The 26529-nt window shown below is 42.4% G+C and overlaps 4 protein-coding genes across 7 annotated transcripts; 1 reads left to right on the top strand and 3 right to left on the bottom strand.

The window, feature by feature from the left end:
• The first annotated feature begins 1055 nt into the window (after positions 1-1055).
• dbx2 (developing brain homeobox 2) lies at positions 1056-5632 on the top strand. Its single transcript, XM_035642736.2, has 4 exons — positions 1056-1418; positions 2261-2344; positions 4236-4420; positions 4784-5632. The coding sequence occupies exons 1-4, from the start codon at positions 1148-1150 to the stop codon at positions 4970-4972; spliced, it is 729 nt and encodes a 242-aa protein (XP_035498629.1). The 5' UTR covers positions 1056-1147; the 3' UTR covers positions 4973-5632.
• A 234-nt stretch (positions 5633-5866) lies between these two features.
• On the bottom strand, positions 5867-7156 carry LOC118315916 (prolactin-like). Its single transcript, XM_035643597.2, has 4 exons — positions 6873-7156; positions 6618-6719; positions 6326-6511; positions 5867-6194 (listed from the first exon to the last, which is right to left on the bottom strand). The coding sequence occupies exons 1-4, from the start codon at positions 7032-7034 to the stop codon at positions 5985-5987; spliced, it is 660 nt and encodes a 219-aa protein (XP_035499490.1). The 5' UTR covers positions 7035-7156; the 3' UTR covers positions 5867-5984.
• A 1107-nt stretch (positions 7157-8263) lies between these two features.
• Positions 8264-12938, bottom strand: szl (sizzled). 2 transcript variants are annotated; one of them, XM_047333587.1, is made up of 6 exons: positions 12695-12938; positions 9612-10694; positions 9262-9428; positions 9020-9112; positions 8606-8890; positions 8264-8499 (listed from the first exon to the last, which is right to left on the bottom strand). In XM_047333587.1, the coding sequence occupies exons 2-6, from the start codon at positions 9893-9895 to the stop codon at positions 8408-8410; spliced, it is 921 nt and encodes a 306-aa protein (XP_047189543.1). In that variant the 5' UTR covers positions 9896-10694; positions 12695-12938; the 3' UTR covers positions 8264-8407. The 2 variants fall into 2 exon arrangements, with proteins under 2 accessions (XP_047189543.1, XP_035499489.2); XM_035643596.2 differs by having other exon boundaries at positions 8376-8890; positions 9612-12935.
• Positions 12939-13621: 683 nt separating this feature from the next.
• On the bottom strand, positions 13622-24374 carry mov10l1 (Mov10 like RISC complex RNA helicase 1). Of its 3 annotated transcripts, none has more exons than XM_035642484.2 (27): positions 23989-24374; positions 23673-23825; positions 23406-23593; positions 23034-23193; positions 22673-22785; positions 22263-22450; positions 21919-22059; positions 21440-21733; positions 21063-21260; positions 20657-20771; positions 20125-20302; positions 19955-20025; positions 19773-19864; positions 19587-19642; positions 18635-18729; positions 18482-18554; positions 18203-18384; positions 17490-17636; positions 17075-17196; positions 16890-16989; positions 16321-16467; positions 15931-16104; positions 15658-15807; positions 15372-15479; positions 14505-14645; positions 14312-14403; positions 13622-13817 (listed from the first exon to the last, which is right to left on the bottom strand). In XM_035642484.2, the coding sequence occupies exons 2-27, from the start codon at positions 23767-23769 to the stop codon at positions 13790-13792; spliced, it is 3450 nt and encodes a 1149-aa protein (XP_035498377.2). In that variant the 5' UTR covers positions 23770-23825; positions 23989-24374; the 3' UTR covers positions 13622-13789. The 3 variants fall into 3 exon arrangements, with proteins under 3 accessions (XP_035498377.2, XP_035498378.2, XP_035498379.2); XM_035642485.2 differs by having other exon boundaries at positions 23673-23784; XM_035642486.2 differs by lacking the exon at positions 17490-17636.
• Positions 24375-26529: the final 2155 nt, after the last annotated feature.

The following is a 26529-nucleotide window of genomic DNA, read 5'->3' as shown; positions in this document are numbered from 1 at the left end:
GCCATTTTTTCTTTAAAGTGGCTCCCCTCAAATGTGCAGCATTTCGCCACCGCACCGAGGACAGGCATTACTTATTTATTCAGTGCAGCGATGGGTTGAGTCTGCTGCCGGTCGAGCCACGTCTGCTGACCTAGAACTGAATCCTACCAGGGCTCTGTAAACACCTCTGTACATGTTGAATACATTTTTAACCCAGTAGCAAAAAAAAAATTTAAAATTTAATTTACAAGTAATTGTAAGAAACGTTGCTTTGATAATTAAATCTTCTTATATTTATCTTTAATGACTGCCTGAGTAGCGTGAAGTACATTTTCAGCCACGGAAACGATCCAACATTAGCATTTTTCATAAAAATTCAATTTCATGTATCATTTTAAAAGATTTTAAAATAACAGCAAAAACAGTGTTATGTGGTACTTATGTATTACTGTATTTCGTATCATGCGATTGCAAACAACTGGGGGGGGGGGGGGTCATGTCATCTTGTTACTAGGTAATGCAAGGTGGTGTTATTTTTTTTTTAAATAAATCAAAAATATCAGATGTTTTCTTTTCATTAGATTCTTGTACTTTTGGCCTGATCTTTAAATAGAAAATGTTTTGAGATTTCACCACATTACTTTGTCAACACATGTTTATCCACACAACTGTGAATCATTTTATAAATAAGAAAAACCCTCACCGGCCAATGTTTCTGAAATGGAACCACATTGCAAATGAGCCGCCGCGAGGTTTGTGTGAGGCACAATTGAGCTCTGAGGAGTCTGTAGAAAAGAGAGAACTATTTACTACTGGAGCGGACTGTTTGGTGCATGTTAAACTTTGGCCAGCAGTTCATTGTCTCTGGTGTCTATCATTTAATAGGCTGGTTGACATAATGAATGAGCCAGACCCACCTTCTGCCACTCCAGAAAGGACCCCAGCCTTATCTGAATTGAGAAGCACATTAGAGCCCCTCAGCCAATCACGACACGGCCCTGTAGCAAAGTGCAGGCCCGAAAAGAGGACGAGCAGGGAACTTTTGTTTTCTTCAGAGTTTAATGAAGTTGGCCTGGTCACTCAAGAAGGGATTAACGGAGAATTTAGTGTCACTGAGCTGTGGCTGCTGAAGAGGGAACTCAAGTGTTCGGGTCACCGTGTGAGCAGGATGGTCTCAGTTCAGAGCTGCACCAGGAGGAATATGCCGGGTTCTCCTCCCGCTTTACCGGGCTTCGGGAGCTCGGGAAAGAGTTTTCTCATTGACAATCTGCTGCAGACATCTTCAGCCCATTCAGAAGGAACAACAGGCGGACACCTGAGACTAGCAGCATGCGAACACACGAGGAGAACCTGGGGCCCCCAGCGTGGAGCCTACCAAAGCCAGGCCCAGAGTCCCCAGCATGTGAAGGACTTAGGAGGATCACTTCTTCCACACACAGGTAAACAGCAAGCAGACGTTTTAAACCAAATGTGATGTATTTGGGTTATGAGGATTTTAAATGTGTGGAGCTACTATTTTATACTTGAACACAATGACAGCAATGGGTTTTTTTTTGCTTCTACCAATATCTTCTTTCTATACTGTTATATTCAAACTATATGCGAGGGATAAATATTGTTTAATTGATCAAGTTTCAGACATTCTCAATTTTTAGGCTGGACATTTTTATAGGTCTTAAAAATAATGTCAGTTAGATAAGATGATATGCATTCTTGAGCATGGCGTGACTCACTGACACCATCATTAAAAAACAAGATATATTTTAACTTAATAATGAATGCATAATTTATTAACATATACATTTTAAATGTTGGAATTTCCCTCTAACTGCCAATGTAAAGGGAACATCTTAATTTAATAGTAACATTGACAAAATCTAATTTGACATATAAAATTAAAAGTCACTGGTAGTAAAATATTACATTTTTCCTCATACCTAATCTTAAGAAATCCTTCTAATCACATTTTCATTATTATTGCTTGAGTATTATCTCAGCAAATTGTTTTCAGACTGGATTAGTACATTTCTTTCCATTTCTAGGTAGTTTCCTAACAAAATGTAACTATTAAAAGAATGTCATTATCAAGTAAAACAAAAGGTTGAAGGTTCCGTCTGTGTTCATCACCTAAAGCTGAGCACTAATACAACTATTACAATGAAGCAAGGCAGGACTCATTTGCCCTCCAAGATTGGCAGTGATCCGAGAAGAGTTCCCTTAAGATCATAAATGTCACACTTGGCTGCTACATGACCGTATGCGACTGTATGTATCTTTGCAGGTGTGCTGAGCAGTGTTTTCCTGAGGAGCCCGCAGTATCTGCTGGCATGCTGCGGTGGGTCCAGCCCCCCTCCCGTCTTCTCCAGTGAGTTTTATGCCTCATCAGCAATGCCTCAGCTACTCTCTAAGCATTAGCATCCGCCCGGTCTCCCATGCTCTCCACAGCTAATTACTGATGCAATACCAAAGAGCTAATTCTCCGCTCAACTCTGCACAGCTCTATTCATAACCATTCACGGCTGTTCAGGAAGGAGAAGAGGGGTGGGTTGCAAAGCTTTTGAGTCCCCGGGGGCCCCCTATTTTGCACTTGCAAATACAGACTTTTACTGGCGCAAATATGCAGAGCTAATAAACATCTTGTCCTCTGTCATATTAAGATTATAATTACCAGGTGCGGGTTGTTACTGCTGAGTAAGGCAGATTGTGGCAAAGTTTATCATTCCCTAAGCACATTAATGAGTTTGCTTGTGAAGTGCTATCAAGTTTCATTTTAAACCTGCAAGAAAATTTAAAACATCCAGGAAAGTGCATTTGAAATGCTTAAATTTCCCACTGAATTGTGCTTGAAATGTTTGAGTGCATAAAAAAAAGTACTCAAAGTATGTTGTACCCTGGTAGCATTCAGACCAGCAGCTGTCTTATTTTGGCATTGTCCTAAAGCTACTGGAAGTTATTAGCAGCTGCTTCCTATGATGCCTGTCAAGAGTAGTGGAAAATAACACAAATCAGAAAGCCCTCATCCCACAGGTCCCTGGAGTCCTCTTAGTAGGTTGACACTTTCCCACAGTGCCCAGCAACACAACAATGCCAAGTCTGGCCGTGACCAATTGGCACATTCACTCCACCATCCACACGCGACCTCACCGCAATTTTTCATTGCAGCAATGAACTCTGCCAAGCACAAAAAACTTGCCCATTCCTCTGCAGAAGAGGGCTGGTCCAGGAACATCCCCCGGCCATTGTGTGGCTAAATAGTTTGGTTCGCTGACCCCCCTCCTTTCTCCTGTCCTTCAACTCTCATTCCTGCCCATTGGAGACCTCTTGACTAGGACATAAAGCATTCAATGAAAGTGACTTTTATAGACTTATTCGAGCTCATCTTCACATACAAACTTGCTTCATACCTGCAAGTGAAAAGATTTAGTGTTGGGCCACTGAGCCATCGAGTAATGGCATTTCCACTGAACGGCTCTATTGTCCCACAGGGCTCTATAGTTGGCCCACTAGGGTAGACACACACGTTGCCAAGGAATGACCTGGTAATCAGCTATTTAAGTGAAAGCCATTGAGTCCCAATAGAGAATTGAGAAGCATGTCGAAACTCCTTATGTGCTCCCTAGAGGTGGTCTATGTGCAGATTTGTCGTACAGATTAAAAAGGCAACGTTGAATGGATCGGATAAATTGTTCCACTTGACTTTTGTTGTGTGTGCACCTGTGAGTGAAGCAGCGTGGGATTGCTCCTCACAGGTCACCAAATCCTTTTTTCTCAGTTAAAACGGCTTTCTATTCTCTTTAGTCACCCCCAGTTTGTTAAATTGGGCAAACAGAGAGAGGGGAATTGAAAATGAGTGGTCAAGTGAGTGTGACAAAAACAGGCATCAAAAGGTAGGAAGTGTAGTAATGTTGGCATAAAATTTACAGACTGATTGTGGACATAATCAGACGATGTACCTTTAAGTTAAAATAGTCTAAATCATGACTAAATTACCTATAAATAATCTGATTTGGAGCAGCTCAAGCATTGATTTGTATTTTGCTGCACCTCTATATTCCCCAAGCTGCTACTTGAACCCTCTCCCCGTTATCATGATGCGACACGCTATTTTATGATTTTGACAACCTGCACATGGCCCAGAGGGACACAATTCAATTCTGACAATTTAAAATCAGCGACGCACTTGTCAAGATGTTAGCAGAGAAGGACGGGTCAACACTAACGATACTATATTTTTGTTTTTCACATTTACCTTAAAGAGGCAGCAAATCTTCGGATGTGGTCCGCTGATGTCAGCCCCAGAGTTCGAAGAGGGATCCTTAGGAGGGCTGTGTTCTCAGAGGAACAACGGAAAGAGCTGGAGAGAACTTTTCGGAGACAGAAGTACATCAGCAAGACAGACCGGAACAAACTGGCGGCTGATCTCAGTCTCAAAGAGTCACAGGTGATTGAATATGAATAAAATAAACCTTTGCCTAATTAGTATTAGATCCTAAAAGACATCATCTGGACACATTGTGTATTCATTCAAGTCCTGATGAAGAAACCTAAATCCCACTCTGTGACCAACAATTGAAGCTAAACGTTTACCGGCTACATCCATACTACTACATTTTCATAGCAAGACGTAGCGTTGGACTGTAAATGGACTGTATTTATACAGCGCTTTTCTAGAATTATTGACTACTCAAAGCACTTTACAGCACATTCAGACATTGCCCTCCCCTGAGCTGTACCACTAGCATGGTTAATAATGAACAAACGACCTAACTTTAACTGAAATGCTTCCATTTTCCTGCTGCTTTAGGTGAAGATCTGGTTCCAGAACCGACGGATGAAGTGGAGAAACTGTAAGGAGAAGGAGGTTCATAATACTCGTTCTCCCATGGATGAGCTCATGGCCCAAGGTCTCGCCGAGGAAGAGGAGCCATCGCAGAATCACACGGCTGCAAAAACACAGAGGTCACCGCCACAAAAGAGTGTCAGGGACACATGAGGGGCTGCAACGAGTGGAGAGCAAACTAGGGGCTTAGTTACTGATAGTAACTTTTCTTTCAATGCACGTCGTTGCATCATAAACGTGATTAGGTTCAACTGCTTGGTCAATCATCTCATCTTATTGCATTTCACGGGCTTCAGTAAGCAATTTCATGGTTATTACACTGACAAGTCTTTCCAGGGAAGATTCATGCTCTGCGATTGTAATTGCAATCAGTAACGGGGAAAAATGAGTCACTTCATTTACTGCATTTACAAATCAGACTTTTTTCCCCTAGTAGCAACGAGCAACACTGACATCATCAAAGCATCATAATTCAAGGTCATTGATGGTGACATAGTTGTGCACGGCAAGTGCAGTTTAAAATAATGCGGGTCGGGTTAGTGTCACGGCAGCCGTCCCCAGCCAAAAAACAGTCCGCACTGCACTTCCTCAGGTCCAACGCACCGACCGAGTCGATTGGACGGTGGTTGGCGAGAAAAAACCCAATTGCAGACAAGACCGATAGAAAGACATTTCTGGATATATTAGTAGGATTCTGAATGTTTTGGTAAGCTCGACTCTAATACTATGTCGTTCTCATAGTCCAAATCCTTTATTGCAGTCAAATTTCTCTTGGTATATTTTGTAAATATATTTTTTCATGATCTTAAATGCATAGATCAGTTGTAAATAAAGTGTTTCAGTGAATCCAGTTTTCCTCGTTGCTTATTCCTGCTGCGCTGGCGAAACCCTCACATTTTAATAAACACTCAGCTGTACACAGTATACCATTTCTGTAATTATGTAGAAAATTATGTATGTAAATGTAAATTTCTGTAATTATGTAAAAAAAAATAATGGTTAACTTCATTTTTTATTATTTTTATTATATTTGAATGCACACCACAAGCAAATGCATTACAAAGGACATAAACACATACAGTAAAAGCATGATGTGTAGTTAAAAAAAAAAAAAGAGAAAACGCTGTTTGCTAGTTAGTTAAAAACTGAAGATACACTATGACTATTAACAGTCCAGTCCAGGAAGGGTGGTGCATTTCAGTATACGGAGATAATTTTTGACCTTGTTGGAGTCTCTGCGGAAGCAGTGGAGCAGGTCATGGTGGTCCATTGGGTTGAGTTCTCCTCGTTTGTAGTAGGAAACGGTAGAAAAAGGGACAAAACTCTCCGGAGAGACGTAGCTCACAGTGTTATCAAGCACTCCCGACAGCTTCATCTGAGGTGGAAACATTTAATATACAGACACTTAATTCCATAAAGGAATACATAAAGAAACAGAGTATGTCATAAAAATTCAAATCTAAGAACACTTCATAAGCGTTATGTTATGTTATATTTCCTCCTTACCTTTTCCGCCATCTTTGCCACTCCATCCCGCAGCTCGTGCACCATGTCACTGATCTCCATTGCCTTGTTGGAGCTGTAGTGGTTGAAGTCTTGATTCTGATCCCGGGACATGCTCTGGTAGAACTGTGACAGGGGGTCCCCCCAGGCCCCCAGCAGCCTCAGGATCACCTCCGTCAGTTGTTCTCGCTGCACACGAGAACAGCTTGAATGACTATTGTGATAAAGTTACTTGATTCCAGTCTTAACTATCTCTGATAAAATGCGGTGACATCAAATGAACAATAACACTCACGCCAAGTCTTTGGGCATTCTCTTTGTCATCTGGTGTCAGTATGCCGTACGTGTGGCATTTCCGTTTTCCGATGAGATTCTTGCTGGGAAGGAAATATTGCTCCTGCTCAGACAGAAATAACACACATCAAACACAGTGACATCTTTTATCTTGAAAAATAGCCAGCTCAAACAAGAATGATTGATGAATGAATAACTGAATGGGGCCTGAACGAAGGGTGATGGATGGTGATGTCAGAGCTGAAATAATACTCACGAATTGCGAGTGCAGATCGCTGGAGATGCCGTGCATTCTTGAAGACTGCTGTATGACCCTGTCAAAGAGATCTGCCAGGGTAGGGACGTGACATCCAGCCTGTCCATAGGGGCAGATCGGGGCAGTGCCGGCCCTCATGGAAAGCTCCATGTAAACCAACATGAGGACAGCAAACCAACCTGAGGAAAAATTTAAAGTTAATTCATACTATTACTTTCAAATAAAATTTTCAGTTCGACGTTTGATCTTTTCATCTTACCTTTGTTCATTGTTCCTTTCTTTTGATGGAGCACTAGATCCTGAGTGGAGCTCTTTTTGCTGCCAGAGTGACTCTTGCAGAAGCCAACTCATACAATGACGTTACTGATTAAACAAATTGCTTTATAAAGGATGCAAACGCGATTTAAAATAAATAAATAAATAAAAAAACCTGATTCGCACGTCATATGTTTTGCTTAGTTATCCGCTCAGCCTAGAGCAGACAAAACTAATCCAGGCGGAAAAGGTCCTATACACTGTAGAGTGGCTTTGGCAATTTGGCAATTGAAAGTATCAAACATTATAGTATAGGACACATTAAAAGAGAAACAAAACTACAGTATTTTGCTTCTCTTGACATAATGATAGATAAAACAATACAAAAGCAGATGCAGTCTAACTGTCTACATACATCATTAGGTTGACATAACTTATGCTTATTAAAATCCAAATGTATTTTACCCTGCTTTAGCAGTACAATCAAAATGCGTTTGACTACCATTTTTATTGGCCTTTATTGAAAAATGACTCCACTGCTACTCATCTGTCCCTGGAGGGAAGACGTGTCCCTTGAAACGAACCACATTCGGGTGATAATTAACAGCCAATTGGGGAAACTTAAAAGCATGCAGCATTTATTTAAAAACCACAAGATAGCTCATCATCCGCGCAGGGTACTACTTAAATATGAATAGTATTGTGAGGAAAAAAAACGTGATGAATAAGCCCATTGTTCAGCAAACAAGACTATTCAAATGCAAAGTGAGTGATTCATCTTCTCATTAGTGCTTCGTAGTACTATTTACACCATGTGCATCTACCGTGAATACAGTCATAGAGTCATTCGAAACCGTTTGAGCGCTTAGTCAGAGCCACTTTCCGCAATATGGACCCTTGTGTAAATACAATGCAAACACTTGTGGCATGGCACCGCCATAGTGACCCAGTGCTCGAGTTTTCCTTTAGAGTGCCATCTTGTGGTGAAATTAGAGGTGAGTGAAGAACGAGACAGACTTACCCTTTGCTGCACGACTGTAAAGGGCAAAGCAATATGGCAAATTTGATTAGTAAGCATCACGAATACCCATCAAAGATATTTTAAATGTTTTATTGTCATCTTTTTCATATAACATACACATAAAAAAAAAGATGTCATAAATACTGCAATATCGTTATAGAAAATAGAATCTACAATCAATTTACATTTAATAATACTATGTACAGGTTTGAGTGCATTCTATTACAGTGTGCTGTAAGAACAGAGATGACACAGCGAGCTACCGAGGGATGTCCAGCTCTGTTCCTTTATCTTCCTCCTCCATTTGTTTTTTTTCCTTTCTCAAATCATGTGCATATGACGTGTGGAATCCTAGAAGATTTGAGGAGATTCTACACTTAAAACACTGATTCAGAGTTACAGTATTTATATTTCATATAGGGTCGGGCCATTCAACACCTGTGGTGCTTCCACTTACGAGTGGCCACCGCAATGTTTGTGTCCTTTTTGTGCCAAGGGAAGAGCCGGGTGAGGGCGAGAGTGCCGTCGGGCTGCACGGAACCAGTCAGCACGTACAGCTGCGACCGTCCAGGGCGCACAAGCACATTGGCACACTGGAGGTTGATGAGGAGCCACTGCTGGAGCAGGTGCTGGGTGTCGTAGGACAGGAGAGGTCCTTGACGGATAAACTCGACCCGGCCCTCCACCTCGAATTCGGGCTCTCCCGTGGGTAGGCGAAGACGATGAAGTTTGGCTGTTACAGCTGTGGAGAAGAGAGAGAGAAAGGAAGAAGAAATGAATCGTCTGTGTTGGACAGTTCAACACAACAGTGTGACAAAACTAAGCAAACATCAGCAAAAACACAGCTTTCTAAAAAGAATTTTCCTCTTACCAAAGTCATGCTGGCAAAAAGCATCCAGGACTGTTTTCATAGTAGGAGCCTCTTCCACAGCAGGACAGTTTTGGCAAGCAGGCTTAGGCAGGTCTGTGATGGAAGAAAAAAAGCAAACCCTGTTTAATATAATATCAGGCTTTAAAGTGTGAGCATGTGATGGTCTATTCTGCCAATGGGATGAGAGTTACGTAAAAAGAAGATAAAAAGAATCATCATGATAATTTGACTGTGGCCCTTACCTTTGGCAAAGTGACTAAATTTTGCGTGGGGAGTAAGGCACATGTCCTCTTCAGCAGGGAAGCGGTCACAATCGAGAGCCTCGGGCCACGGGTGACCCTGGCAGGCGAGCACCGGGGCACAGCTGTCCCTCACCGCCACACACAGACTACGGCAGGGCTGGATAAAACTGTGGGAGAGAAAAGACAAAGTGTCAAACAATGAAGCCAGGAAAACATGGTTTAAATGTTTAAGAAAGTACGCAAATGTGTATATATATATATATATATATATATATATATATATATAGTAGTATACAAATTTGTGGATGGGGGAACAAAAACAAAAAAGGACAAAAGACAAATGTCCTTACGTGTCAAGGCAGACGGGGGCGATGAGGGAGCAGAGGAAGGCCTGGGCTTGAGGGTGGCAGCCCGTCTGCAACAGGGGCTTCCAATCCTCTGAACGCGGCACCACCTCGCCCTCCAGGTTGCTGTGGCCCAAGAAGTTGGGCAGGCGCATCTCCGAGTAGCCCACATCTTTGCAGACCTTCATCTGGTTGGGGATGGTGACGCAGCGAGTGGACTGGCCCATGTCAAACAATGCCATCGATAGATGCGCCATAGCCAGGAGAGCCACGGTGAGGAACACGGCCATACTGGAGTGGTCGCGAAAAAGATCCAGAGAGTCGGACGAGAGGGATGAAATCGGTCGCTTGTTGTCAGAAGACAGTGCTGTCCTTGAATGGCTTCGTGACTGCCGCTGCCGGCCTTATATACAGCAAGGTCAGCCAGCCCCATCAGTCTCTAAGTCTGTTATCAAGTACCTATCAAAGAGACCGAGACGATGTGTTTGGAGACAACGGCTTGTTTTGTGATGACTGCAGACAGAGGGAGGGGGGCAGTAAGCAGATGGAGGGTGTGTGTGAGAAGAGGGGGTGGGGGGGCAATAGGCAATCACAGCCCCGCTTTCACTGAGTGACTGAGGCCCAGTCGCAGAGAGCTGAATCTGCTTCATTTGCTTTAATAGTCCAGGAGGAGGTAGGAAAAAGTAATGTATTTCAATTTTTTTAAGTTAAAAACTGTAACTCCTCATGTTCAAACTACAAAACGTGCGGCTGACATGTGATGCAACATTTGCAGCGAGCTCAAAACTGAATGATGCGTTGATGTTATTTTGTCCACTTCCCTGCATTTTAAAGAGCTTTGGAAAAAGGTCGGACATAAAATGGCACAATCATTTTTTTTGCGGCTGAGATGTGAAAAACAACAGAATCCCTATGTGTGAAAGGTCCCTCGGAGAGATATCGAAGGATTCTCCCGACAGACGGGCGGTCTCCCTCATATCGCTGCAGCCTTTCATGTGTCCCCGCTTCCTAATTGGAGGCGTTCCGTCGGCAGAGCCTCCAGTTCTCATTAGCAAAGTAGCGTCTCTCTTCTGCTCACCTGGCTTTGATCTGCCAATAACACAAACCCAGATCCACATGCAAAAAACAACATTAGGCTCCTTCTTCTTTTTTTTGTTTGATGCGAAGAAATGTCAGCATCAGCTAGTGTACAATCGGCACATGGAAAACACAAAGATGTGTTATAAAATCTAAAATGAGTTCATGCAACTTCATTATGATGCTGCAAATGTTTTCCCAAGGACTTACAAATTTCCCTTTGGACAGGATTTGATGGGGATCTGTTCTATGATCTTATTAAAAAAAATATTTCTTTTTGAAGTATTCAATCTGATTTATTTCAATAGTATTTAATATAATAAATAACCAGAGCAAACATGCAGCAACTGCACACCCAGTCCCTACATGCCAACATCCTGTTCAAGAGGCCAGAGGCCTTGTCCTGAGACGCAGACCGGGGGCAAAGACACGAGTGCTCATTTGTCTCGCTCTCTTCGTCTCTTGCGTTTAAGCCTCTTAATCTCACAACAGAACTACATTACAGCATCATCGCATTTGTTTGGATGTCGTCTGTCTCCAGATTTAGATGTCTATCTGGTGTTGATGCCTCTGGGCCTTTTGAAGAAGAAAAAACAAACTTTCCCCTCATGAATCAAGAGGTCTCTATCCCATCCAGCCTGTGGCTTCAGACATGCCTCAGTAAAGCCCATTCTGACGGCCTGTAAACCAGCCCCGTCTGCAGCAGGGGTGTGCACCCTCGCAGCCGGCCACAGCCCTCTGTCAGCCCCAGTTCAGCCAATTTTTACAGCCCGATCTGATGAGGGGACGCTGGTTCCAGTTCGGGTAGACGAGCGCAGCCCGTAAGAGGGGACTAACTGGGCAATTAGAGTCACAGGCCAATTTGGGAGAACAATGGGCCCACACATTTAACAAGCTCCCCCTGCCAGGAGCCCAGCAGGGGTCTGTTGTTGGGCCTAATGGCCGCCCTGTAGACACGGTGTCTGTGTTGGTAATGTGAGGCCTGCCCCTGCCACAGTTAATGAGTATGAGCTGAATGGACGGGCACCTGTCTGTCAAAGAGACTACAGAAGACAAATCAAGTCAAATCAATACTACGTGAAAAGATCCACAACCAAACAATATAGACAGATCACATAAAAACTATCTTACTTCATGTATCGGCTTTTCTGCTACTTTACAAAAGCCTCCTTCAATTCACCTGGCTAATGCAAAAAAGAAAATCACAATATTGTCAGGTCCGTCTTTGCACCAAGTGAACACATCAACCCTCATAGTTTTTAAACTTTGAAAGTAAGAAATTCATATTCAGCCCTGCCAGAAAATTCACTGGAATCTATGCTTAAAGGGAAAATTCAGTCATGTCATTTCCATCGAATAGCATGGCTCAATTTTAGTTTCTGACCTTTGAAGTGTTGAGCAGTCTGTCAAACACCTCCATTAGACGATCTGGCCAAGGCAGTTTTTCATTTTGTTTTAAAGGCACAAATTTAAAAAATAAGTGTGTACAACAACTAAATATTTACCCTTTATCTTGTAATGAGTCTCTTGGAAGATAAAACATTTTTAAAAAAGAACATTTTTAAGCAACAACTCACAGGTCAACTCTTCCACTCCGGAAGTGATCCTGCTCTGGGTGAATTGTTAAAAATAAGACTATACCATCATCTGGCAAGTCCTCAGCCACATTACCTCATCAGTCAACCTTAATACCAAGTGTATGGCGTTTGGTTACAGCCAATGACCGGCCGGCCTTGGTGACGCCATTCTTGTACACACAAACGTCTCAGAAAGAGGTTCTCAGTCACTGGACGTAGACCTGTATGTGTGATGACTGGCATGTAGACATTTACTAATAAAAAAACATAAGTTTAGTCATTCTTTAAGGGGAAACCAATTTTAAAATGTAATGAATATTTCTATAATACTGCAGCGCTAAATTGTAATATCTTCACCTGATCAACAGAGAGGTAAGGCTAAGTGTTGCTGTCATTTAGAGACTAATCTTAATGTTAAATATTCAAACAACTCACACCATGGCAGAGACATGGAGGTGATTCCTGCTTCACAGCTTTGAATGGATTCTGAAAGGGACCTCTAAAAGGAGCACAGCGTCAGTCATAGCAGTACTGCTAATAGTCCAACTTTGAAACTTCTCGACTCCCAAGTCTTCATGAGCCAATATCCAGCTGGGAAAACACGAGAGTTTGTAGATTCTGAAGTTACTTGTCCACAATTTTTTGGGTTGTGTGTCCCTCTACAGTAAAGTCTCCCATTGGCAGAGTGGGACAGCAGCAAAAACAAACAAACACCTGAGTCATACATCAAAGACAGAGGCGTGATTTGGTGGTGGTGTGGGGGGGTTGGGGGGGTCTGGCTGTCTGAGCAGGGCTCCCTCGCAGCACAGCGAACTCAGATAAAAGCTGTCTCCTCCCTGTACATAAGAGACTCATTAACTTAAAGAGATTGAATCCCCCATTTGCCTCTTTCAGCCCCCCCTCTCCCTATTCACCTACCCCCCCAACCCCTCTATCCTGCTGGGCTCCAGTGGGGCTGACAGTCCCTGTGCAGACTGTCAGTAGCACTCAATTGCCACATCCAGTCTCCGGGTCTCGTGGGCAGACGCCGCCACACCGAGGTGTGCAGACAACTTGCCCCCGAGAAACGGCAGACATCTGTGGATCAGTTCAGTTTACTAAACCAGGCTAATGCACTCAACATACAACAATCTGAAGTGTCGTCTTGTATCTCTCTCTCAACAAAAAGATGGCACTAAAGCACTGGAAAGTCTGCTGTTGAAAATCAGGCCAAATGGCAATCTAATCATTTTTCTAGCATCATCGTGCAGTCTGGGCGGTCGAACCGCTCTGACGCAATTTACCAATAATCTGAGATAGTTTAATTGGAAAAATCTCACGCGCAGCCAAGCACATCAGCCAAATAATCACAGGACGGAGAAGTAATTGTGCAGCATTATCTTTATTTCTATCCCCGCGGTGAACAGCTTTTTCCCAGAATCGAGACATTTCAGTCAACAGAGAGACGAGCCAAGGAAATGTGAGGGGAAACAAAAAACACAGAGTCTGGTTGCCGGAGCTGAGGCACACCATCCATGATACGTCATCCTCTTATGCACTCTTTTGCTCCTCTGCAACTCTGTGGGGGGAAAGAAGTGGGGTTGATTATTGGCAAAAAGAAAAAGAAAAATCTTAAATTTCTAAGATTACACATGTCAACCAGTACAGCTTTATAATAACAATAATACTCTGTGGCCACAAGTTACAACTGTACAACCTACAACAGCGCTACTATTAATTACTTTTCAAAGAGAATAACATTAAGTTTGTTGGAGGCATCGTCAGAAATGTGGTGTAGGGTATATTTTTTGTCCTTGCATGAAGGAGGCAGAATATCAGAAACACCTCTGAGTGTAATGCAGTCCAGTATAACACCACCACAAACTATGACCTCAATGGTAAAACATATAATGATTGACAGCGTTAAAAACATATAGGCATCATAAAAGTAGACTACATGGCAGAAGAGTTGTTTTGTGTTCTATAAGATTGTAAAGTTGTGGCTAATAAAGTGCCAACCGAGTGTAAATATCAATCATGAGTACAGACTGTGTTGCTGATCAGTTTACATACATCTGCGAGTCTCTTAGGGAGGGAGGGGGATCGCAGCCCAGATATGCCCCATTGATGAAGCAGTACTGCAGCAGAGCCCTGAAGCATAAATCCTGGAGAGAGGTGAAGACATGTTCAGTACTTCAGAGCAGGATGTACGGTGTAATACACTTGAATAAACAGAAACGTACCATATGAGAGCTTTGTCACTCACCCTAATGAGAATGTGGGGATTCCCAACAATTAAGAGAAGGGCTTTGGGACGAGTGATGGCCACGTTGAATCGTTTGGGGTTGGCCAGGAAGCCGAGCGCACTCTGCAAATCGTCACTCTGTACCGATTCATTAGAGCGCACCTATATTATCAGAGAAGGAATAGAGCGGATAAACTATGGCAAGGTTATGACTGATGTTTGTGACCCGCAGACTCTTTCTCCTTAGTTTGAAATGGATGATGATGATGAATAATGTGAAGTGTTGATTGTGAGGAAGTTTTCATATATAGTATGTCATTAAAGACATTTTTGCATGAATGTGTCTGTATATACCTCACATGGCAGTGTCTTACCGACTGGCACATTATGAAAGACTAAAACGACGCTCATCACCGACAACCATGATATCAAGGTGCTTTTAGAAAAATCAAGTTGCAGACAAACTCTAGGACTGCATGCTCAAGAAAGACGATGTAGGTGTGAGAGCCTTCTCTCCGTTATAAAAAAAAGAGACTAATGGTAAACTTAGATATTTCACCTATGCTTTTGATGTAATGCTTTTTACAAACTTCACATTGTATATGAAGGTCTACCAAGAAGGGATTATATTATATTAGAATCCAGGCATCTCACCGGCCTTCTTCAAACCCAAGACATTAGTTGCCATTCTGCATACAAATATTCTCATGAACACATTATTTAGAACTGATCCAAATCTATTTTCCAAAAAGCTTGGAGGAAAAATTGATCATACACAAATGCCATTAAAATAAAAAGAAATTGACCTCGGATTCAGAATAAAGCACATTCTTATACTTGTCAATCAAGAATGAACTACATTTTTCTTTCCTTTTTTTTTTGGCCTACCGTAGACATGATGATGACCAGGAACTCTTGTCCTTGGAACTCCTCCACAGAGCCCACTTTGATGTCAGACAGGCCAACTTTTCCCAGCAGTACTCGGATCTTCTCGCACTGAAGAGAGACGTGAAAACATTTCAGTATGACAAGCTGAACACTGACAAGTTTAGGAGCCATTTGAGGTGCATCTAATTGAATTGGAAATATTGTTTTTCGTATATTTATTATATTGACTCCCAATAAAATGGGAAAAATCCCATAATCCACACTCAGCTATACCGTGGAGACTCACTTGCTTCTTGTAGGGAGCAATGATGCCAATGTCAGAGGCATTCACAGGGTTGTAGAGCTTCTTGGATAGCTGGCAGCAGTAGAGCATGGCCTGCACTGCCTCCACCGGGTTGAACCATGATGGGTTGTTGCCTTCCCTCATTTCTGTGCCCTAAAGGGAAGCAAATTTATCACTGCAATAATCGCAGGAGCTGAATATCCCAGTGACTGAAAGCAGCATTATAATCCCAACAAATATTAGATGTGATCAGAGTACATAGATTTGTCAGAATACCCTGACGCCGTGGAAGAGGAGAGGGAAGCCTTTTTTGGGCAGGTTTTTCCACTGGCAGAGGGAGTCTGCTATGGCCCTGGGAGCTTTACAACACAGTTCCCCCTGGTAGAAGAGCTTGGACGGCAGCACGAGCAAGGCCTCGTGAGAACGGTAGTTGTAGATCAGCTTAGTCACCTGTGGTAATAAAAAAGAGGGCACTTTCATTACGCATGCACACCGGGTGAGTATTCTCTAATACATTCTTCTACAATGAAGTTGTAGAGGAACATGTGCAACACCAGGTGCCACGAAGCATTAATTCTGCATAGCATGTGAAACATTTCGATGGTCAGTGTGACTTTTCTTCCAAAGTTGCTAATCACGCAACACTTTTGAATGCAGTGCACCTACCAGCTTAGGGTTGTATCCCCAGTCATGTCTGGAGTACAGTGGGTTGGACATGAGCCTCTCTAACAGAGACACCCCCAGGCCAAAGGCAGCAGCCAGCTTGGACTTCACTATTGGACCCAACTGACGGGGGTCTCCGGCCAACACTATCTAAGCAGGCGGGGGGGGGGGGGGGAGTAAATAAAAAGCACAGCTCAGATATGCTCATTTTAACAATAACATTCATTGTTTTCGGTTTTTAATTTGTTTATTTCCTAAAATATAAGAAGAGTTGCTTAAAAATGTGATTTGACAAGCATACAGAAATAAGTATGTGGAATCAGTTTAGCCAGGAATATATTTTAAAAGAATTTGAAGGTAAGGAATATAAATGAACAATTTGTGATTTGGCTTAACCACAAGTGAAAAATAATATAAAATAAACGTTAAATGCAGGTGTTGTCACTCTTATGCAGCCGTAGTAGAAACATGACTGGTGCAAACTACAGCTGAAATCCAACAAGACAAAGGCACTGGATACTGGACTTATTATTATTATTAGATACTGGAGGTGTGAATAAATGTGTGCTGACCTGTCCATCTCTCTCTGATACAAGGCTCATGGGGATCGAGGACTCGGGCTCAGTGGCCTGACCGGCTTCATCCAAGAACACGTGGGTAAAATGTCCCACCCTGAGTAAAAAACAAATCCGCAGCTAGTAAATAAGAGTTAAGTGGGAGAGATAGATTTTAACATCTACTGCCGCCCAGGCCTTACTGTAGTCCGAGATTATGGAACATGCCAGCGCTGGAGCAGGTGCTGACCACGATCCTGTTATAACAGGCCTGACGAATGTCCTCCCCTGCCCTCGAGTACAGTCTCAGCACTTCTGGGATGGACTAGGGAGAAACACAGTCACATCAATGTGGCGTATAAATTTTAGATGATAACGCAAAGTACTAAAAGAAGATGCAGACAGAGCACGTTACCACAACCTCATCTATTATTTAGAAAAGGATTACTGACAACTGTGCCACCCTACCTGGTGGCAAAGGCATCTGTACAGACATTACTGCACACCGGAACATGAATATTTCCCCTTTGATCATACACAACGTAACTTAGGTGCCTGTAGCCAAAAAACTGCAGCGAATTTCGTTTCCATGCTGCTGCTGCTGCTGCTGCTCAGTACCTCGTCCTGCCGACAAGACGCGTTGACGCGGGCCAGACTTGCAGCATGCAGGAAGCCGCTGTCATGCAGTCGGATGCAGATGAGGTCAGCAGCGCTGTTGGACGGGGTACACACGAGTACCCGACTGCTGGGAATGAAGTGGTAAACCTGAAGGTGTAAAGACGCTTTGACTATGAGGTCGCTCCAGCAGGGGAAGGAGCAGCGGGGGATGAGAGGAAGCTTGTTAGGCAAACAATCTAATATCTACATATTCACACTACTGATGATAAACAGACGAAAGCTGATAACTTATTGATACATTTTCGATCAACACCAGTGTATGCAGATTGTTCTCCTTGTCCAAAACAACACAAGACCTCTTTTTCTTTGGCGACGTGACAACGCCACAAAAGGAAGCCGTAACATCTCGTGTGCCACCTGCTGGGTTTTTATTCAGTGGGAGGAAGCGGGTCCATCTTTATATACGATGACTGATAGATGAAGTAGAAAATAAATAATTGGGTACAACTTCAAAAAATAAACCTTTAACTGTTTGAATCATTTTTTAAGAACCCATTACATTACTTGTCTAATTATCTTTGATTAAAACTTAAAAATACTTTTATTATATACATAATCATCATTATAGGCGTTTTTTTCTAAATCGAGTGGTTCAGGGCTATTCTATTCCTTATCATGAATAAGTATTTTCCATGGTGATGGTATGTACGTACCTGTAGTATGGCCTCTATGAGGGTGATGGTCTTCCCAGTGCCTGGCGGTCCAAACAGAACGTAAGGAATGGGCCGACACTCTCCTTCCAGGATCCTCTTCACTGCCTCCCTCTGAGGGGGGTTCAGCTCTGGGTTAAAGAAGTGCCCTTTGCTGGGAATGGGTTTGGACAGCAGTCCACCATCTAAAAGCAATTATGCTTTTGTTATTGATAATCACAATGTCACCCGGTATTTAAAGTCAAACTGATAATTGAAACTGAAAATCAAAGACGCCCCTACGTTTCGTCTGTGTGGCCTTTGAGTTCATGTTGACGGACATGCTCGACACCTTTCCGTTTTCCAGCGCTGGAGCCTGGTTTTCAGATAGTTACACTTATCAAAAAACTAGACCAATAAGACATCAAGTCTTTTATTACTCTTTTTAAAATTCACCTCATTGTCCCCTATTGCCTTGTTTTGGTCTGGCTCATCTTCCCATTTTCCGGTCCACAGAGGGGGCTGAAGAGTCACTGTAGTGGGGAACAGAACTGCACAACAATGAGAGAATTACAAATAAATTCTGTGAAGCTCTCCAGGCTGTATAAAAGACAGACGTTACTGAACAGTATACCAAGACTAGACAGACTTCTTAAAATTGTAAATATTTAATTGTTGATTTTGTCACTTGAACAACCACAGGGCTACTGTGTCAAAATGATTATAGGCATCTGTGCAAGCAGATACTGCTGGAGGAAAACAAATATGATGCTTCATTCATCCTGGAAGCCAAACTTGTTTCACAGTGCAGACTGAGGACTAAGGCTGACGGGGCCTTTTCTGTTAGAGATTCCTCTCTTTGGAACAATCTCCCTGAAGAGATCCGTGTGGGGAGTCTTTATCTTATAAATGTGTTTTCTAAGGACTTGGGGTCTAAATTTGTTTTAAATTCATTCATTTGTACTTTATTCCTCTCTCATCTTACCATCTATTTGAATCGTTTTCAAATGCTTTGTTTAGTTTTTAACCTTTTTCTCATCTGTAACATTTTTACTTACATTTCAGCCCTAAAGTTGTGATTTTCTAATTGCTTTTGATTGTTTCCTCATTGTTTGCCTTCAATTCTTTACTTTTAACTTGTAAAACACCTTTTAACTTTGTTTTGAAATGTATATTAATACTAATAATGATTATAGATGCTCCGCTGTCTCTCACTCCATTCTTAGAATGTGTTGATGATCAATGAATACACTACATTTATAAGGAATTGACTCTATTACACACCTTGTGTTTCTTTTTCTTTTTTAAATGTCATATAATTTGGGTATTGACTGGTAGATAACAATAATCCATAAAAGGAAACGTGTTCCAAAGACATGAAAAGACTAAAATAAATGCCTCAGCTTACAGTCCCCAAAGTGCTTCATCTGGTGAAGTGCATTATGGCACCGCCTTGTGGTGGTTCTGGAAATGCAAGCAGTCAAAATAGACATATTTCTAGCAAGTTCAATCAAATCAACATTATGTCCAAGTGAAAAACAATAGGATCATTGAGGCAAATGCAAAAAGATATTAAGATTGCCCTTTTTCTCACCTGTTGTATGAGAACTCGACGTCGAGCGGCTCTCCAAGGTAACTGTGCAGAAACTCTGAGTTCACTCTCAAGCTCACACTCTCATCATTGATCTGTGGCAAAACAGGGCGTCAGATAACATCTACATTTGAGGAACGTTTAAGTTTGAGCAGGATGCTTTAGAGCATTAAATATATCCGTACCTCTGTGACATAACTGATGTATTCTATTACAACGCCGTCACTCCGCGGCTTCTTCAGCACTATCCTGTCACCTGTGGAGAAGGCTCGTCAGGACTGTGCAAAAATCCCACAAAACAAATATCTGCAATACTTCAGCGATTATGAGGTATTGATACTTGAGGCCCCCTCACTTATATTGAGACTGGGTCTGCCTTCAGCCAACCCGTTGACCTCTAGGTGCAGGTACGCAGCTCCCTTCTTGAGAAGCGCTCCGCTGATTGTGAATTCTCTCAGTTCCCGCTCTGCATGCAGCTCTTCCAGCCAGAGAAGGGCTGAGAAGCGGGCAAGCATGTTGGATGCTGACAGCACCTGAGAAAACAGACGCAGCATGAGAAGCAAACATAATATGTCAAATTAATCCTGGTGGAGAATTCTATTGTTTTCTTTCTCGCACCAAAGACGAGATCAAACACAAAAAATGAGCCCCTGGAGACAATTTTGTGCCAATCTGTTTTCTAAATAGACTCAAAGGTTTAGTCTTTGTTTGGGGGAATTTTTTTTTTTGAAAGCATCCTTTCATAAAGTAAATAAATATTGGTAGACTCTATTATCCCGTCCCCTAGATGAGCATTTGTAGAAAGAGCCCCGATGCAACTCTTACGCAGATTTAATTACATCTATATTCTATATGACCACGCTGAACTTCGCCATGGGCACGCTCACCTCTCCGAGGCAAGGCTGAGTCACCAGCACGTCATTCTGCGCCTCCACACAGTCTTTCAGAGCCTGAGGCACTGGGTAGTTCAGCAGGAAGCTTGGAAGTCGCCGCTTAGTAAGTCTAGGGGTTGAAAAGGCAAAGTCAAACGAGAGGTGACATAATGAATTGATTTTGTACAAATAACAACCTGCGATTCTGACATATGTAAAAAGACAACACCTTTTGTGCAAAAGGAGAAAATATTATTAATAGAAACTATCAATTCACATGTATAAAAAGCAAACAGTGAACATCAGCATCTTTAAAAAATAAATAACTCAAAAAGTAAAATAAAGCATGTAGACTGGTGGGCAGCAAATATCAAGCTCAGGGCTCTTTCTCAGGCATCAGTGGATTCAGGTGAGTGGATACCTTGGTGTGTCTTTTGAAACAGAGACGGTGATCACTTGACTAGGTATTGCTGCGGCCGGACGCGTGTTAGTGGGCATGTAGGGCAGAAAGGGTTGCAGCAGGTTCTCCTCTTCGCTCCCCACCGTGACCTCCAGGCGCCTCCCAATGGTGAAAGAGGCGAAGTGCAGCAAAAGCAACTCGGAGCAGCTCCCCAGGCTCCTGAGCACATTTCCCACACATGGAATTCAGACACACTTGACACCTCAACAAGTAGAGCTCATTTTAATATGGCGAGATGGCAGGCCCTAACAGAGGTGAAGCCAAAAACCCTGAATTCTACATTCATCTTTTTGATCCACTACTTCTTTCTTTTCTTTTTTTTTTAAATAGTAACTTACTTTGCTTGGCAGGCCACTACAACAGACAGCCTCTCTCCTGGTGGAATATCCAGCTCCCTTTCCTCCCTCCTTACACCAAGAGAATGGTTATTCTTCTTCACCACATCACCATTAACTTTGTTCAGCTCTTTTGCATCACAGACTTCTTTTCCAGACTCAGGGCCATTTCCTCGCAAAGTCTGTTTCTGTCTCGTCGTTGTGGAGCCTTTGACAGTCACAAGGCTGAACTGTTCTTTTGAGTCCCAGCCAGCAAAGTCACAGCGTTTCAACCTGTGGGTCTCTGATCCTTTATTTCTGTGATGACAGAAATATGAATATTGTTAATCACAGTACATTGTGCTACTGATGGAAAGTGTTAAACTGTCTCACTTTCCGAGTTGGCCTCTGGCGGACTAGTTTTAATTATAGTTGAAATTATTATCATTTTCTTAATAGTTCAATGATAATGTGATAATTTTCTTGTGTCTTTGTTCACTCACTGTATCCAGAGCACCAGCTCTTGTCTCTCCCCAATCCTCAGATCCCCAAACTGTCCATACTCTGTAACGTCCAGCTCTCCTTTGTTTTCCAAGAGGCTCCGGAGATCAGTATCAGGCAGACGTGCAGCAGAAGAACTCTGACTGCCACAGGAAAAACCAAAGAAAAAGCCATCAAAATCCTAATCTGTATCACACCCATCATTAAAATTTGAGCATAGTAAGAATCACCATGTGAAGCTGTCACAGTTATTTCATGGATGAAAAGATTAATCAAAAATATAGCAATATTGTAATTGTTAGTTACAGCCCTATAAAGATGGAAGACCAAACACTGAAGTCAATACCTCTGAAGGCAGGGTGCCATGCACAGGGCCCTCCAACTGAACATGGACTGACTGCTCTCTACCATTACCAGGTTCACCAGGTGCCCCGGCAGCGGCTGATAGTGGGCAGGCAGTCGGAGAGAGTCCAGGCAGAAGAACACACTGTCCTGCACCACTCCTTTGTTACCAAACACACTGGTCACACACACCTGGGGACAGGTGATCATTCACAGGAGGCCAAAGGAATGAAAGAGGTAATTGGATTTAGAATTAAACAAGGTTTTAATCTTTTAATTTGCGCATTCAGATTAGACCAACACAAATTAGCTTTAAAGCACAATAATTTCAATCAGAATTAAAAAAAAAAAAATTAAACTGTAGTACTAAAAAAATAGTTGGTATGGCCTAAAACTTTCAATCACGCAATTTACCCGGTCAAGGCGGCGATAGCGTAATGGGGCCACAGAATTAGCCTGGGTGGTCCAGTGGGTTGGATTGATAAAATATTTTGCTTGGACCCAGTCTCCTTTCATTGGCTCATAACCTAAAAGACAGGAGAGGAAATACACAAAGTGTGCCAGCGGGCAGGGAAGTTAACATCAGCCTTCATCCAGGTGGTAGTAAATTTCAGTGTGGCTGTGCATTTGTCTAACCCACACTAACAACTGCTAAATCAGACAAAAATAACTGCTCTCTGGGGTTCACCGACTACTGTGGGTGTGTGCAACAGAGTCAGCTACTGCAAAGCAACATGGGGGTCAAGGGGCTCACAAGTACAGTGGGCAGCAGTACCTTCCCAAAGACTGTGGCGTGGGAAGTATGTGGTCTGGTTTATGTAGCCGCCATCTCCTTCAAACGATGTGACTGTGCCAATGAGAGGCCGCAGCTGCATACAGTCGGCTTCTAAGGAGGTTTTTCCGCCATCTTCCCAAGCATCTGCACTCTTCTCAACCTAAGGGTCAGGATTAAATGGACCATGTCGGACAACGCTCACAATGGATGCCTTTTTTTTTTATTTAACTTAAGCACTGCATTTAGAGGGAACAATGAACATGAAAAAACGAGGTTACAACAGGAAATATCGAATGGCCTTTTTCTTTTTAACCACACTGATGCAAGGCAAAACATCACGTTTAATGTTTCAACTCTGCACAGGTGACTCACCCTCAAAGCTTTCCATCCGCCTTGGGCACCATCTCTCACTGCTATGCCGTTCACCAGGTCCCCTTCTTTGAGAGGCATCCCGCCCAACACCTGTCCACTGGTGAAGTAGACCGCATCGTCGATCATGCCATAGTCGAGGCAGAGCTGAGTCACCACACTGCCCCGCAGGTGGCGAATGTCCTCCACGTCTGAGCACCAACAACAAGACCCCGTTAAATGTGAAGTGAAAGTTATCCGGCAAATACATTATTGGATATTTGCATTTACCTGATGTACCGGAAGTAAAGCCTTCTCCATCCACCTCCCCTGTCCTCCACAATGGAGACACCAGCTTGGACAGCATGCACCGCACAGCAGTCAGCATCTCTGCGAAAAGTTTCTACCCACACGAAGAGGACAGGAGACAACCGTCTTTTAACACTGCAACACAAATTGAACATGGCTACTGTTGATGTGTAGCTGCTTGTTGACTTTGGGTTGCGCTGTGCTAGCCAACACTTCCGGTGACCAAACATGGCAACAAATAGCGCTTAGCGCGTTAGCCGCTGGAGCACATTCAGAGCTAACGCTAGCTAAAAGTTACCTTAGCTGTGGTCGTGTCGAGGTGATTTAAGATATTACTCGACGAAGCTGTTTTTAAAATGACCGTTCTCGACGCAAACTTATTTAGACTACAATTCACGTGTTAGGATCGAGTCGTCTCTCTCTGTGCACGAACGCGAAGCGTTTGACGGGCAGACGAACGTGCGCGAGGGCGCCGGGTCACGGTTAATAAGACGGGGACGCCGGTGTGTTACGTTCTGTGTGTCCCACAATTCACCGCGAAAAACCACTCGGGCGCATTCGGCTTTGTTAATAAATAAATACATATACTAATGTAAATTGATGTTTTGAATTTAAAACGCAACGTGAACGTTTGTTTATTGTAACAATAGGCCACATCGAATTAAATTAGGAATTTATCATTTATCAGTTTCCCTCTCGTAGTTAGGGTTTAGTTGTCGACGTGAACACGATTCAATGCTGCCTTCATGTGGTATCAGAATTATGGTAAATACGAGTTGCCGACTTGGAAATTGCACGTGAACGCCCCCTCAAGGCGTAATTACGAGTGGGGAAACTCGGAGATCATTTCGATGCCCGAGTTCTCGAGTTGGGATAATCAGAACGTTGCTAACTGCTTACTAACAATAAGATAACCACAAGAAACATCATTCTTACCTTTATTATAAGAGAGGAGAAGTCGTGTCAATATGCAAACCATACTTTTATGCTGTGCTCTTGAGGAAACCACATTTGCCATCAGGTAATATTAACAACACAAAAGTGCCATTACAATGATTAAAAAAAAAAAAGCTGATATGATGCAAATGGTGCCATGAAATAAACAAACAAGTGTCTTGAAATATGAACCAAATACATATTATTTAGAAATGATTTGCTCACTTGCCATGCTCCCACTTGTTTGTTTTGGCAAAAATACATGAATAATTGTAAGTTGCAAAATGCTTACTCTGACTCCATATGCTGTGAGTCCATGTCCATTCAGAGAATCCATTGTCACACGTGTTGTTTTGCCCAAAAAATGTAAACGCAATTCAATGTGAATTTAAGATGAAACTACATCTAACCAGCAGGTATTTTAGACACATTAAAGCACCACCTGGTCACTCACTAACATTCTCGGGGGCTTCAGTCACCTCTCTACTCGCATATGTCCATGCATCTTTCCTCCCTTTCAGCCACATCCTGCTGCACGTTCTCACAGTGAAAACTCTCCTACGTTGCTTCACTAAATCACAGACAAACTGAACTCATGAGTCACCAGTCTGCTGTGATCTGATGACAAAGTGTGAAATGCTCCCTTGTCAGCGTCCTCCTCTATTTCGTGTACACTGTCAAAGCCAACAACATAAAACTCTCTCTCGCTCATAGTATAATATATAAGTGACTAATACAAATACCAGCGGCACGAGAGATTCTGAATAGCCACTGGTAAATCATTTCAGTGGTTCAGTGGTTAAGACTTGTGGGATTTATATTAGGCAGTGCTACAAGTGTGCAACATATATCACTATAAACTATGGACTATAAACTTTCTTCTTCTGGAAGCATTATTTGAGATGTTCAGAGCTGCTCTATCTTCTAAATCATGTGTCGGTAAATATTAATGATACTGACTTTATTAACTGTTAAAAACACAGTGTATTTAAAGACCTTTTCTCGTTCGCTACAAATCACATTTTTTATATCACTGCCAACCACCTCTCAAATTGTATCATATATTTTCCATGATGTTTGAAGACAGCCTTAAAAACTCAACATTTAGGGTTGGAGTTTTTGGTCTTATCACACAGTCTTCCTCAGAGGATGGAGTTAGCCCAGTTGTCACAGAATAAGAACTTGAAGGATTCCTCATCTATGTTGACTTATACACTGAGATTGAACGTGGATTCTTCAACTTGGAAACAGCAGCAGATGAAACAATCACACCAAAAGGTCCATTGAGTGGATCATCATATTGCATTTTTTTTACCAAAAATGAATTGTTTTACAAAGTGCCCAGCAGTCAAGGGGGGTTTAATGATTTGTAGTTGGTGAAAGTGGTGAAACATGCATAAACAGTAATACTGAAGCCAGAAGCGGAGCCATAATGTTGATTTACAACTGTTGCCAAACGGCATCTTTATGTAGTGTGGCAAGTGGCAAGTGATAGAACATTAACAATTATTAACAATTATGTAAGAACCGTCAAAGTTTCCACAGGTGCTGCCCAGAACTGTTTCATAAGCATGTGGCTGTGTAATACTTGTAATTTTAGCTATATGAGTGCAGGTTACAGTTTACAGTGTCTCAATGTTTACTCATTTTTTTTATCTTGTGAAGATATATATCTGTGGAAGCTGTAAATATATATATATATATATATATATATATATATATATATATATATATATATATATATATATATATATATATATATTGTCACTGCCAGGACTAAAACCATTTTGTTGTCTAAATCCAGTCCCCCTGCTGACACTACCCGCCTTTCACCACATGAGAGCAGTGGTTGCTCTTCTTTTTTCCCCCTTCTCCACTGGACGACTCTACAGTCCGCTACAGA

Source organism: Scophthalmus maximus, chromosome 7, assembly GCF_022379125.1.
Source record: "Scophthalmus maximus strain ysfricsl-2021 chromosome 7, ASM2237912v1, whole genome shotgun sequence".
Classification (NCBI taxonomy): Eukaryota; Metazoa; Chordata; class Actinopteri; order Pleuronectiformes; family Scophthalmidae; genus Scophthalmus; species Scophthalmus maximus.
This window is presented reverse-complemented; position numbering and strand designations above follow the sequence as displayed.

Excerpts from the sequence above, each read along its gene's own strand:
- dbx2 (XM_035642736.2), top strand. The coding sequence starts at position 1,148 with ATGGTCTCAGTTCAGAGCTGCACCAGGAGGAATATGCCGGGTTCTCCT. Across the intron at positions 1,419-2,260 it reads ATCACTTCTTCCACACACAG|GTGTGCTGAGCAGTGTTTTC; the intron begins GTAAACAGCAAG and ends GTATCTTTGCAG. Across the intron at positions 4,421-4,783 it reads TCAGTCTCAAAGAGTCACAG|GTGAAGATCTGGTTCCAGAA; the intron begins GTGATTGAATAT and ends CTGCTGCTTTAG.
- LOC118315916 (XM_035643597.2), bottom strand. The coding sequence starts at position 7,034 with ATGTTGGTTTACATGGAGCTTTCCATGAGGGCCGGCACTGCCCCGATC. Across the intron at positions 6,512-6,617 it reads AGAATGCCCAAAGACTTGGC|CGAGAACAACTGACGGAGGT; the intron begins GTGAGTGTTATT and ends TCTCGTGTGCAG. Across the intron at positions 6,195-6,325 it reads TGGCAAAGATGGCGGAAAAG|ATGAAGCTGTCGGGAGTGCT; the intron begins GTAAGGAGGAAA and ends TTTCCACCTCAG.
- szl (XM_047333587.1), bottom strand. The coding sequence starts at position 9,895 with ATGGCCGTGTTCCTCACCGTGGCTCTCCTGGCTATGGCGCATCTATCG. Across the intron at positions 8,891-9,019 it reads TTTTTGCCAGCATGACTTTG|CTGTAACAGCCAAACTTCAT; the intron begins GTAAGAGGAAAA and ends TCTTCTCCACAG. Across the intron at positions 8,500-8,605 it reads AAACATTGCGGTGGCCACTC|GATTCCACACGTCATATGCA; the intron begins GTAAGTGGAAGC and ends CAAATCTTCTAG.
- mov10l1 (XM_035642484.2), bottom strand. The coding sequence starts at position 23,769 with ATGCTGACTGCTGTGCGGTGCATGCTGTCCAAGCTGGTGTCTCCATTG. Across the intron at positions 22,451-22,672 it reads GCTATCGCCGCCTTGACCGG|GTGTGTGTGACCAGTGTGTT; the intron begins GTAAATTGCGTG and ends ACCTGTCCCCAG. Across the intron at positions 18,730-19,586 it reads GATGAAGCACTTTGGGGACT|TTCTGTTCCCCACTACAGTG; the intron begins GTAAGCTGAGGC and ends ATTGTTGTGCAG.